Source organism: Cebus imitator, unplaced genomic scaffold (genome assembly GCF_001604975.1).
Source record: "Cebus imitator isolate Cc_AM_T3 unplaced genomic scaffold, Cebus_imitator-1.0 Scaffold135, whole genome shotgun sequence".
In the NCBI taxonomy this organism is placed as follows: domain Eukaryota; kingdom Metazoa; phylum Chordata; class Mammalia; order Primates; family Cebidae; genus Cebus; species Cebus imitator.
Genome location: NW_016107450.1, coordinates 688,715 through 702,415, shown reverse-complemented (window position 1 = coordinate 702,415; position 13,701 = coordinate 688,715). Strand labels below are relative to the sequence as shown.

The 13,701-nt window shown below is 44.7% G+C and overlaps 1 protein-coding gene across 1 annotated transcript in view; it reads right to left on the bottom strand.

The window, feature by feature from the left end:
• JAK1 (Janus kinase 1) overlaps positions 1-13,701 on the bottom strand; it is a 136,752-nt gene that overhangs the window by 25,569 nt on the left and 97,482 nt on the right. Inside the window, exons 6-9 of the mRNA XM_017541530.2 lie at positions 10,986-11,149; positions 7,766-8,108; positions 5,692-5,877; positions 1,560-1,717 (exon numbers count right to left, since the gene is read on the bottom strand). Of these exons, the coding sequence (XP_017397019.1) occupies positions 1,560-1,717; positions 5,692-5,877; positions 7,766-8,108; positions 10,986-11,149 (851 nt within the window). The remainder of the gene's footprint in view (positions 1-1,559; positions 1,718-5,691; positions 5,878-7,765; positions 8,109-10,985; positions 11,150-13,701) is intronic.

Here is a 13,701-nt window from a genome sequence, read left to right as displayed (position 1 = left end):
GCAGGCTCCTTAGGCAATGAATGTCAGCATCCCACCAAACATGAAATACCCATTCATTCAACAAATACTCACTGAAGGCCTACAATGTGCCAGGCCCTGCGTGTGCTAAGAAAGCAGTGAGGAATGCAGCCCCGGCCTTTGGGAAGCTCATATTCTGGGAGGTGAGGGCAGTCATACCAGGAACAAATATTATGTTATGCAAATACATACAGTATCTCAGGAAGTAACGACTGCCACTGAAGAAAAATAAGGCAGATTTTGCAGCAGCCAAAACGTACGGGATACAGAAGGGAAAGAGGTATGATTTTTACATAAGGTGACGGTCAAGGAAGACTTCATGGATAAGGTGGTATCTGACCAGCACCTGAAGGAAGTGGAGGCTGTGCAGATTCTGGAGGAAGGGCATTCTGGGCCAAGGGAAGAGCAAGTGCCAGGGCCCTGAAGCACAACCATGGCTGGGACACTGGCAGGAGACGCTTTTCAAATGCTCAATCCCTTGCTCTGCCATTCTTTATGTGTCTGTTTCCCTACAATTCTGTAAGCCTCTCAAGGCCAGGGCCATGTGCTTACTAAGCTACCTGCCCACAAGGTAGCCAGAAGAGGGAAAAAGGTGAGAAGCATGTCATGTGGAAGGTGGCAGAAGAGATGCTTCCCCAGATATTCTGTGGAAAGAGAGGCTCAGAAGAGACACAGCAGCTGTTTTCCTTTGCCTCAAAGGCTGTCATATGTAAGAGAAAGTCAACAGAATCCCTGTTGTCTCAAAAGGCAGAATTCAAGTGAATAGGCTGAAGTTACGGAGAAGCCAACTACCATAGCTCCGTATCAGAAAGGTATGCACATCTCTCATTGTTGGAGCTCGAATCCATGGACTGCCTCATAAAGTGCCCATCGCCAGAGGTACTTGAGCACAGGCTGCCATTTCTGAGATGCAGGTGGAAAAAGACACCCCACACAGCCACTTCTGGCCTTAAGGCTGTATCGTCCTCATGGTCCCCACTGTTCCCCTGGCAACTTAGGACAAATTGACTGATGATTCTATTTACTACACTGACTGATGCTGAGATCTTCATCCGATCTTTCTTTCTTTTTCTTCTTTTATAGTTTTTAGAGATGGGACCTTGCTATGTTGCCCAGGCTAGACTTGAACTCCCGGGCTCAAGTGATCCTCTCACCTCAGCCTCTCAAGGAGCTGAAACTACAGGCACATGGCAGCACGTTCAGCTGTGTTCAGTGTTTCTTGAATTGCCCACATTATTTGACACAGCAAGAAATCAGAAAGTGTAGTAATTCTTGATCAGCTATGGGGAGAGGTGAGGGGGTTAAACTATGAGGAGAGATCCAAGTACAGAAGTATCGTTGAGGGGCTATTGCAAGGAGCATGACAGGAGATGACAGGAAGGCCTGACTGGAGCTTGGACAGCAGGGAGGAAAGGAGGACAGCCAACAGGCTCCAGGCAGCATGGTCAACTGGCCCAAACTAACCAACAGATGACATGCCCCATAACTAAAATGTGGGCTCTCTGCACACCACAGGCAACTAAAAAGGTTCTAGGACCAACCAGATTGGACCGTGACAGCCATTCTGTATGTTGTGGACGATCAACGGGGGAGCCACATCAGTGCAGAGGTAATGATGGGCATCTGCTGTGAGCCGGAAGTAGCCGTCTACCAGGGACACAAAGGACAAGGCCTCCTCATGGGAAGAGAGCTTCAGTTCCTGTTGAGAGGAAAGAAATCCCCATGGTTACAGCATGTCTCTATCGGCTTAAGCAGCTGACTCTATAGGGAGGTACACAGTGAGAAGATTTTTAAACACAATAGGAACCCCAAAGGGAAAACCTTTTCATTGATATTAAATATACCCCTTGCATTTATTTTATTTTATTTTTTTGAGATGGACTTTTACCCTGTCACCCAGGCTGGAGTGCAGTGGAGTGATCTTGGCTCATTGCAACCTCCACCTCCTGGGTCCAAGTGATTTTTCTGCCTCAGCCACACACATACACACCTGCATGCACACGCACACACAGCTACCTCCTGAGTAGCTGGGATTACAGGCACCCGCCTTCACACCTGGCTGTTTTTGTATTTTCAGTAGATATGGGGTTTCACCATGCTGGCGAGGCTGGTCTTAAACTCCTGACCTCAAGTGATCCACCCACCTCAGCCTCCCAAAGTGCTGGGATTACAAGTGTGAGCCACCATGCCTGATCCCCCTTGCATTTACATAGGACTTTTACTGTTCAACACATTTTCCCATCTATTATCTCAAGCTATCAGATGAGAGTGTGTGTGTGTGTGTGTGTGTGTTTTGGGGGTGAGGCATGATGGGTGAGGTTGTGGCAGGCAGGGAGACCTGCAGAGAAGCTGTCCCTTGGGTCGAGACGGGAGAAGAAGCCTGAATCAAGGTGGCAGATGCCTAACAGTGGAGGTAGGAAGGGGCAAAGCGTGCACCCTGATCTTGGCACTAAACAATGAGTGGCTGAGTCAGCATTATTCCTGCTTGGGACAAGAGGAACAGAGGCACCATGCTTCATCTCTTAGCAGACTTGCTCTAGAAGGTGAAATGCCTGGATTTTAATCTAGGAATGAATGATCTCAGGCCCAGTGAGGAGGATGCTAGATTAAGCCCCAGGAGCTCTGAGAGTTGGAGGAAGCAGAGCATCTTACTCAGGGTGGGAAGAGGCAAAGGCACATGTGGAGAAGAGGAGGACGGGGATTTCCATGACGGAAGGTGTTCCGAAAAACACCTGTGGTGTAGATATGGGGTATTTCTGTCTTGATCATTGATCCCTGAAGAGACTGCCCATTTGAGAGGAGCTATGAGGTCAATCAAGAACATTTCCTTGCAAGGGAAGGTATGCAAAAGCCATGATTTGGAGCTTTGACTCACAAAAAATATTAAAAAGCATCCGAGGCTTCAGAAAAGGGCAAAATGACTCTTTTGTAGCCCTGTAGAAAGGAGAGGCAGGTGGCAGACACAAGAGGATAGTGAAGGGAAAAGGGAGCAGGACGAGATGAGCCTCGGCAAGAGGGAGGTCAGGGGCCTGATGCAGCCATGATGTCAAGGAAGCATGGCCTGGGGCTATGAGCAAGTACCTGGAGAGGGCAGGCCCACCACAGGAATGGCACCTCAGGAAAGAAACCACACTGAGCACACTGCCTTGTGGGTGTGACCAGGCACCCACCAGTGGACATCCCTAAAGGGCAAATTCAAGACGCTCTAGAAGTAGGAGCAGACTGGCTTGGGCAGCCCCTCAGCCAGCCACATGATAATCAAGACCACGTCTGCACTTATGTTTCCTGAGAGCAGAAGACTAAATAGAAATGGGGGATGCCAAGGAGATGCAAAGAGAAGTGATACATCAAGGTCTGACTTGGCAACACGCTGGTATCAGGGTTTCTTCAAGGTACTGCCTGATTAAAGGGCTTGGAAATCCCATGGCTGGGAAGGGACAAGGAGGGCATGAGATACTAAACAGGCAGCATGAAGCAGTGGCCAACCCTCAGGCTCTGGAGCCAGATGCTCTGGGTTCAAATTGCAGCATCTCCACCTGCTATTAGGGCTATGCATATGGAATCACCATTTTTGTAGGTCAAAATGGTCAAATACTAGCAATTTCAAATGTTTTAACTGAACAGCTGTGTGACCTTGGGCAGGTTACTTAACCTCTTTATGTCTCAGTTTCCCCCTAACATACTCACCCATAGAGTTGATATGAAAATCAAAAGAGGTGATATTTGTGAAGTGCTCAGAATGGGAAGTGTCTGACACGTAGTAAGGGCCAGCATGGTAAAGAAAAACAAACTAATGGAGATTTCAAGTATTTCTTTCTTCCTGCGTTCGTCCTCCTCCCTCCACAGAACTGTAGCTTGGCATAGAGCTGCTGACCCATCTGGCCAGGGGAAGCTCTGACTTAGATGATGGGTGCACCAACTTGTGTTGGTGCTGGACTTAACTGTGTTAGCCAGGACAGGAAAGTACAGGATGGGGCAGGCTCATAAAATGTGCACCAGGCATGTACCATGTTCAAGAGCCAGATCACGGACATGTCCACCTCTCCCTCACTCCCTTCAGGGTCTCTGGGGGATGATAATGTCTTAGAAGCCAAAGCAACATAGGCAAAAAGCACAGGCAGGAGCCAGACAGAGTTGGGCAAGTGCCTGCCACTTTCTCGTGAGTGACCCTGTGCAAGATGCCAGGACTCTTGATTAGTCTCAAGATTCCTCATTTGAAGTAGAGCTGATATTCCTTCCTGTAAGGTTCTTATAAGGACTAAGACAGACAAGATATAGGCACAGCAAATAAGATGGGGCCTAATGTCCAGGATGTGCTCCATAAACAGCACTTCTTCTTTTCTCCCCCCATTTTGCATCTTTCCACTAACATCTATCTGAGCTCTTCTACATCTCCCTTCATAATGCATGTTTTTTGTTTAAAAAAAAAAAAAAGAGAGAGAGAGAATAAGAAAATTAAGACCACTCATAATGCCACCATAAATAAATAGCTGTTAATATTTGATTATTTTTCTAAGAGCATATGTACACACATGCAAACCTATTGATTTTTTGAACAAAACTGGTATCATTCTATAGGTAAAGTTCTGTATCTGGCTTTTTACCCTAACCTTTTTCCCAGGTCATTTAAAAATTCAGCAATCTGATTGTGTAATATTCTGCTACTCAGGCAAACTGTGATTTATTTTCCTATTCTCCTTTTATTGTATGTTTATTTTCAGTATTTTGACACTTTAAATACTACTGGAATGAACATTCTTATTCATAAACCACTACCTGCCTCTCACATTGTTTCTGGAAGATAGATTCATTCTCTAGATTCCCGAACTGAGGGATACATAAATATTTTCAAGCTTTTAACAGATTGCCAAACTGTTTTCCAGAAGGTTATGCCAGAAAGACAAGTCATTGTGAATATGAGAGTGACTGTCTGCCCTAAACTGTATCACCAGGCTTCTCCTCAGCACTGAGTGTTACTGGTGTGATGCAGTATTTGCCACATTTTGGCAGAACGTGGCCTTTCCTGGTGTTGGCTCCACTCCCCCCAAGAGCGCTCGCTGTCTCACCAGCCACTCTCTGTGTGTTGTTGGCTGTGACTTCCCTTGACACAAACAGGTTTATTTTGGCAGAGTTGCCACTTCCTGCTTGTCTAGATTATGTCCTCAAGTGATACCAGAAAAAAGGAAGTGAGATTGAACACCCCTTCCGCTGCCCGAGAGTCAGTGTGGGGTGTGCCTGACACCATATCGAGGACTGCCACTGTGGCCAAGGCTTGCCTGAGGCCAAAGCAGGACTTCCTGCTTTGCACTTCAGCTCAGCAGAGAGGCCGTGCCAGAGCCCTTGAGATAAAACACTGACACATTCGCTGTTTTTTTCCATCAAATCTACTAGCTTTGTGAATTAAATATTGATGCTGAGGTATCTTTGGGAGGGCAGCAAATCCTAAGGCAGATTCACATTTCTGAGACCAAAGAAAGGCATCGGAACGTATTGGTGTAACTTGAAAACACTGATAATGCCTTCCTTGGAAATAGGAACTTTTTGGCTTGATTGAGAAAATCCTATTTTCTCTTTGGGACAGGAACTCTGAAAATCAAGTGCTGCAGAACGGAACTCGGCAATTCTCCCTCTCTTCACCAAATCCAGACTGAAGAACTTCTGGAAGGAACTTACCATTTTCTTGTTGTCCTGCTTGTTGATGCTGACCAGAGACTCCTTTATCACAATGTGAGTGATTTCAGGGAAGTAAGAAAAACTGCTCCACTCTTCCCGGACCTTGTTTTTCTCCTCATCCTTCTTGTGTTTACTTTCCAGTTTCTTCCGCTTCAGTTTATTTTTTTCCTTTTCAACAGAAACAACCTGATAAGATGCATAAAAGGGACAGGATTAAGTTGGCTTCTTCATTTTCTATTGGTAAAAGGTCAATGCTGCTGGCAAACCTATTCAGGGCCTAGGCTCAAGGAGGAGAAAGCCAGTTCATCTAGACTTGCAGAAGGATTAGGGGAGCTGGCACCTGCAGACTTAGGACCAAAGAACTGGGTTGCATCAGAGAATCCTGGACTTTCACATCTGGAAGAGGCCTTAATGAGCACACTGTCTAAACTCTATATAATAAACAAAGTGCAAGCAAACTCAGAAAGGGAAATCACTGCTCACTAGACATACATCTACATCCAGGTCTCCTCCCTTCCAGACCACTAGACATGCTTTGACAGACAGATAACATACTCTTCCCAGTTACAACTGGGCTGAACATGAGCTTTCTCCTTCTATCACCAATCGTCTTGACTTTATAACAGTACTCAAGGCGGGATTTTCAAGAGAAGACATGAATCTCATGCTTGAAACAATCTACACACTGAATAATACATATCTGCACAAGTGTAAATATTTTGCGTAGCATAAGCCCTGGCGACCAGAGATCGAGGTTAAGTTCCTGTCTCTGTCAATTACTTAACTAGTTACATCATCTCTTTGAGACTCATTTTCCCAATTCATAAAATAGAGAGCTTACATCTTCATCGGGTTCTCTGAGATTAGATAAGTGTTAACTAACATAGTATAATACCTACTACATAGAAAGCCCTCAGTAAGTATCAGGCATTGTTGCTTTAGCATGAGAATAAAACAAGAGGAGAAAATGAGTCTCACGTTTTACTTATTTATTTAACTTTTTGAGACAGTGTCTTGCTGTCACCCAAGCTGGAGTGCAGTGGCATGGTCATGGCTCACTGCAGCCTTGACCTGCCAGGCTCAGGTGATCCTCCCAACTCAGCCTCCCAAGTAGCTAGGAACAAAGGCGTGTGCCACCAAGCCCTGCTAATTTTTTCTGTTTTTTGTAAAGATAGGGTTTTGCCATGTTGCCCAGGCTGGGCTTGAACTCTTGGGCTCAAGTGATCTGCCTGCCTCAGCCTCCCAAAATGCTGGGATTACAGGTGTGAGCCACTGTATTCACCCACATGTACTTCAATATTATTAATTACACTAATAATCATTATGACAGCTATAATAATCTATTCAACATTTATTATATTGCCAGGCTTTATGCTAAATGCCATTTAGTTTCTTCACAACCCTGAGTTAGACAGGAAGTACCTCCATTTAATGGAAGAATAATTTGCTGCTGATAAAGGTGAGATAACCCTCCTAAGGCCATGTAAGTCATGAAGCTAGGATTTGGACCAGGTCTATGTGGGTCTAAAACCCATGCTCCCAAGGCATTCTGCTCTATTTCCGCATCCAAAAAATATCTCAGAAAGAAGCTTCCAAAAAGCAAAATCAATTAGCCAATTTCACGGAGCCAGGGGCCTAAGTTCAATTCTTGGCACAAATGCTTATTAGTTATCACCTTGGGACAGTTTCTTAACTTCTCTCTGCCTGTTTGTATCCATCTGTAAAACGGAGACAACGGCAATACTTCCCTCAAACGTTTTTTATTTTTAGACATAAATGAGTTAACACCTGTAAAATGCTTAGAAAAGTGCTTAGCACATGGTAAACACTCAGGAACTGTCTGCTGTTATATTATACTACTACATATTATATATGTTGTTATATTTCTCTACACAGCTCAATACTTATTTAGACTTTATGCTACAGGGATGAAATGAAAGATGAATGATACATGGTCTCTAGCCTAAATTCAGCCTATTGGAGTGACAGACATGCAGACAGATGACACCAGCAGGATAAGCACATACGCCATGTGACACGGGATGTGCTTGAATGACTGCCAACAGCCACTTACATTTGGTTTCTGTCTCCACTGGATTCCAAGATTCCCAGTCACCATCACTTCGTAGTACTGAACATTTCCACTGTCATTTGAATAAAACCAATTCATCTCATTTTCTGATGAAATCCGTAACATGGAGGTCTCAAATATTTCAGCACCGTAATGTTTTGTCAAAGTTTCCAAGGTAGCCAGGTATTTCACCTTCAGGTCATGCGTGGACACGCTGCTGTCACAAATGGTCTTGTTGTTAAATTCCTTGAGGAAATCCTTGAAAACATTATTAATCCGCATCCTCGTGAGAAGGTTCCTCTGTCTGATGGACTTGTTCAATGTTTCCGGAATATATCGCTTGTAGCTAAAACAGATTAGGAAAATAGATCTCTTTTCCATGCACAGGTTAGGAGAAAACAGTTAAGAAACAAATCTAAGTCCACGAATCCACATGTTGCCAAATGGAAAAGGGAGATCTATTCTCAGAGGACATTAGATGGAGTAGGCACTGAGATAATTATCATGAGGTGGAGGTGAACAGAAACTGGAAGAAAAAAAAAAAGCACATGCTCCACAGATTTCAGTAAAATGGGAATTGCTACAGGTACTGCCAAATTTTCTGGGTCATCAAGGCAGGCCATCTATATTTCTGCTTGCTAGCTTCACCATTTTTGTGCACATTAGTACTCACATCTACATACTGTTATTAGGATTGAACATCGGTTAGAAAATGATCTGCAAGGCCAGGTGTGGTGTCTCATGCCTGTAATCCCAGCACTATGGGAGGCCAAGGCGGGTGGATCACCTGAGGTAAGCAGTTCGAGACCAGCCTGACCAACAAGGAGAAACCCCATCTCTACTAAAAACACAAAATTAGCTGGGCGTGGTGGCGCACGCCTGTAGTCCCAGCTACTCGGGAGGCTGAGGCGGTAGAATTGCTTGAACCCAAGAGGCGGAGGTTGCAGTGAGCCGAGGTCGTGCCACTGCACTCCAGCCTGGCGCCTGGTGACGGAGTGAGACTCTGTCTCAAANGCCCAGCAGGAAAAAAATTTTTTAACTTACAACTATAGCTCATATTCTAAAGGTCAAACAGCTGATCAGTGAAAAAGCCAGAATTCAATCACAAGTCCCACTCCCAATCTACCTGAATGTGTTAAACTGCACGACTGAACACATGTATTAAAATGGTCAACAGAGGCAGGAATTTCATTCTCTGGTATTTCAATATGTTCATAAATGCCAGCTGACTTGCTATTTTTGGTAGAACTTCCAAGCCACTGAATGGATTTTAAAGCACCCCTGGGGAGGAATGTCCTGAATAATGACATTTAGGTCAACCATGGACTGCATATACAATGGTGGTCCCATAAGATGATAATACCATCTTTTCAGCCTGGCATGGTGACCCATGCCTGTAATCCCAGCACTTTGGGAGGCCGAGGCAGGTGGATCACTTGAGGTCAGGAGTTCAAGTCCAGCCTGACCAACATGGTGAAACCCTGTCTCTACTAAAAATACAGAATTAGCCAGGCATGGTGGCACATACCTGTAATCCCAGCTACTCGGGAGGCTGAGGCAGGAGATCTGCTTGGACCCGGGAGGCGGAGGTTGTAGTAAGCCTAGATGGCGACATTGCACTCTAGCCTGGGCAACAAGAGTGAAACTCCGTCTCAAAAAACAAAAAAACTTGGAGTAACAGATTGCACCACAGGGCGTAGGTGTGCAGTAGGATATCCCGTCAAGGTTTGTGTACACTCTATGATGTTCACACAACAAACTGAACTAATGACACATTTCTCGGAGTTAGGAAACAAAGTATGTTTCCTAACTTGATTGACAAATAGGTTCACCTTGTCCAAATCCTAAATGTCAACATCGGAAGGCCATATTTTTATATACATTGACGTGCCAAGAACACATGCAGCTAGAAGAAAATATTGCTTCTGAGAAAAGACATATAAAGGTCTCATATGTCAGAACAGTCAGAAAAGAACTCCTTTGACATATATCCTTCCTCATCTAAGGAGAAATGTTAGTATTCCAGGCTCAGCTGTCTTCTACTTGAAAGACTGCCATAATCTGGAGCTAACTTAACTGGAGCTAGGGAATGCACATCCATTTCTTAAGAGGCCCACTTAGTAGAGACATAATCAGAACAGGCAGAAATGCTTGGGGAGAGGGAGACAACGAGAAGGAAAAGCTGGCCACTGATTTGAGCATTCACATAGCCCCAAAGAATGCAGCAGGGAAAACTATTTTACAGTAAACCCCTCCTGATTTTGCATGTACCACAGAGCAAAAGCAAAAAGCATTATTTCGAGTGAACTAAACAGAAAGACTATTTAAGATGCATGATTTAATCCAGAAGTTAAAAGAATGCGTTTATTCCTTGTAGATTCAAACAGACATTACTCAGAACTTAAGTTCATTCTAACTTTTGCCCAATTCTCCCTTTTCAGGGGTTACATTTTTCTCTCTTTGGGAACGTTATTTATTTTCACTCTTTCTTATTTTTTTTTTTTTTGGGACGGAGTTTCGTTCTTGTTACCCAGGCTGGAGTGCAATGGCGCGATCTCGGCTCACCGCACCCTCCGCCTCCTGGGTTCAGGCAATTCTCCTGCCTCAGCTTCCTGAGTAGCTGGAATTACAGGCACACGCCACCATGCCCAGCTAACGTTTTGTATTTTTAGTAGAGACGGGGTTTCACCATGTTGACCAGGATGGTCTCGATCTCTTGACCTCGTGATCCACCCGCCTTGGCCTCCCAAAGTGCTGGGATTACAGGCTTGAGCCACCGTGCCCGGCCTAGAATTAACAGTTCTATAGTGAACTACTACAACACCTTGAGAGTTCAGGCTGGGGATGGTAGTAGCTGCTCGTAGAACTGTATTGAGAAGGATTTTAAGATGGATCCAAAACAAAAGGGAAAAATGCAGTGATAGATGGCAGCGTCCACTATGGGCAAGGAGGGGATGGAGAAGGCCTGGGGGTCACTAATTTTATTGGCATCCTCAGTCCAGAAATTTCACCCAAGCACAAATTTCTGAAATTAGCAGCCAACATCCCAAATCAGGACACAATTATAATTATGGTACACATAGTAAACATTCTAAATACGATCTGGGTTTCAAAGAAAGCAAGGGTCAGCCAAACCCTGGCAGTCGTTGAGCTGAAATGTTTACGAGCATATAAAAACACCACCATCCTGACAATCAATTCTTCAGCCAGCGGGAAGCTTTACCTGATGTCCTTGGGCAGTTCTGGCAACTGCATCTTCTTCATCATGGCATAGTGCGAGATGGCCAGGACAGCCATCCCCAGACACTCGTTCTCAATATCATGCCCATCCTGCTCAGTCTTTGGGTCTCGAATGGGAGCCAGGCATTTCACCAAATCATACTGTCCCTAGGAGCAAAAGGGAGAAACATAAGAGCCCACCCGTTTTTGATCTTGAGAGGAAGGCTCCCCATCCAGGGAGGTGCTGCCTAGAAAAGCAGCACAGCAATGAGACAAATCAGATTGAGTTTCTCTAGCAACAAAGCTCTTTTTCAACAAAGCTGAGTATGAAGGGGCTCAGGAGATGTTCTCCCACGTTCCTTCATTTAACAAACACTGAGCACTATGCTAGGTGCTGGTGAACAGTACAGACATATGAAGTCCCTTCGTCATAAAAGTGATGCTGACAAACACCGTGTACTAGACCTGGACTGTGTCAGAGCAAGGGAAGGTGACACTGGGCTGAGCTCTGGTCATACATTAATTCCACAAATGTGCTGAGATGGCCTTGTCTAGGAGCTGGGTTTACAGAGTTGACTGGGCTCTCCCTTCATCTGATGTAGCTCTAGAGAAAAGGGAACATTCCACAGTGCATCATCACCACAGGTACATTTTCCCATATCTGCCGTTCAAGTTTCCCATAGTGAAATGTATCACCAAAACATACTCCCTCACTGATGGAGTGCACAGTATTCTAAGAACCAACAGGAACTTTAAACAAAAAATAAAACAAGGGTAACCAGCAGTGCCCAGCCCAGCCTTGTATAGAGTAAAAATGATAATGCCAGTGCCAGCTCCCACTGACTAAACCCAGCCTCAGGGCTGCCAGACAGTGCATGGTTCCCTTCTTTAGTCCTTATAACACCTCACAAGGTGGATGTTAACATCATCATCTCCAACGGATGAGGAATCTAAGGCACAAAACGGTAAACAGCCCCCACTCAGTCACTCCTTCATTTGGTAATTACTGATAACTACTTATGGGCTAGATGTTATTCTAGGACCTAGGGATACAGCAATAAACTAAGCCATGTTCCTGATCTCATGGAGATTCTACTCTAAGGAGAAAAAAAAAAAGAATAAATGAATAGGAATATCTAATGTCAGGGAGTTACAAAACCCCAAGTTGAGTAGAAGAACCAAGTACCCTGGGGGCCCAGGGCTTAGCAAGTGGTAGGCTGAGATGGAATCTAGACCTGGCCAGGCCCACTGCTCAATGCTGTGCTACCGCCACACTTGGTCTTCATCAACTAACTTAAAGTACATAGAACTCTAAGGTGTGAACTCTAGCCTTTCTCCAGCTTGGAGCAGGGCAGGCACAAAGCCTGGGAGAAGTGTTCCTGCATATGTGAGAGGTTCTCTTTCCCTGAAGAACTTCAGATTAATGGTTTTTGGTTGGAGGGTTCCCACTGCTCCAGTTTCTCTTCACCATGGGATTTCTTATTTCTCTCAGGTGAGGAAAGGTCACTGATCAGTTCCACAAACTTCTGAGGAACAATGATCTATGCCAATAACGTGTGAAGAGGAAAACAAAACCTGAAACTGTCTTGTTGGACTGTGGTTTTTTTTGTAAACATTCACTGTATAGCCACCTCAAGTCAATTAATCCTGAGCCTCCAAAAGGTCAGATCTAATGCCATGCTTATTCGTGAAGTATGGCACACTCTTCCTTTACACCTCTGCTCCCAAGAAAGGTAAAGAATAAATCTCAGCTATGGATACACAAAACTGGGAAACTGAATCCAAAAAGAACAATCTGAAAATGACCAGTTCATTTTTTCTCTTTCCACACAGTATCAGCTTGAGGCTGTGCCCTGTCTCCTTTCTCTACTGTCTCTATGGCATAGATGGAATGGAGATAATGCGCAATCAGTAACCAAAGCCCTTCAATGGGATATAACTCTGACACACAGATACACTGTTATGTGTGTGTGATCTCACATGTAATAGTATATTCTAAGGAAATAATAAACAACATGTACAGGACACCTATGTATGCAGCTTCACAACAGACTATAAAGTAACAGCATAATAGGGAAAATGAGAAAAACAGAAAATGTCCAGGAACAGGTGGCTACGTTAAATAAATGACAGCTTTTCCTCTGGACTCTGGCCTCATTACTCAATTTCCTATTTGAAATCTCTACTTGTAAGTTTCACAGGCACCTCTGATAAAGGACTCCTGATTTCTGCCCCTGCCCCAGCCTCTTCCCCCAAGACTTTCCCTGTGTGGGGAATGATTCCATTATCAAACCAACGTCACCCAGAACAGAAACCTAGTAATCATCTTTGATTCCTCAAATTCTCTCAGCTTCCACATCCAACTCAACAGCAAATCCTATCAAGTCTATCTTCAAGATGAACAGGAAATCTAATCATTTTTCTCCACTGCCTCTATCGCTACACTAGGCCAAACCAGCATTTTCTCTCCCAGGACCACTGCTGCAGACTCTCAGCTTGCATGTGTGGAGTGTACTCTTGGACCCCACAATCTACTTTCCACGTATTACAAGAATCATCATTGACTTGAAACATACGTAAAATGAAGCCTTCCAAATGGCTTCCCACCACACTCGGGGTAAAAGGATAACCCCTTGCCAGCTTCTACAAGGCTCTGCAATCTGCCCCACCTGCCTCTCCAGACTCATTCCCCACCACCCTCCTCTGGTCTGCAACCACAT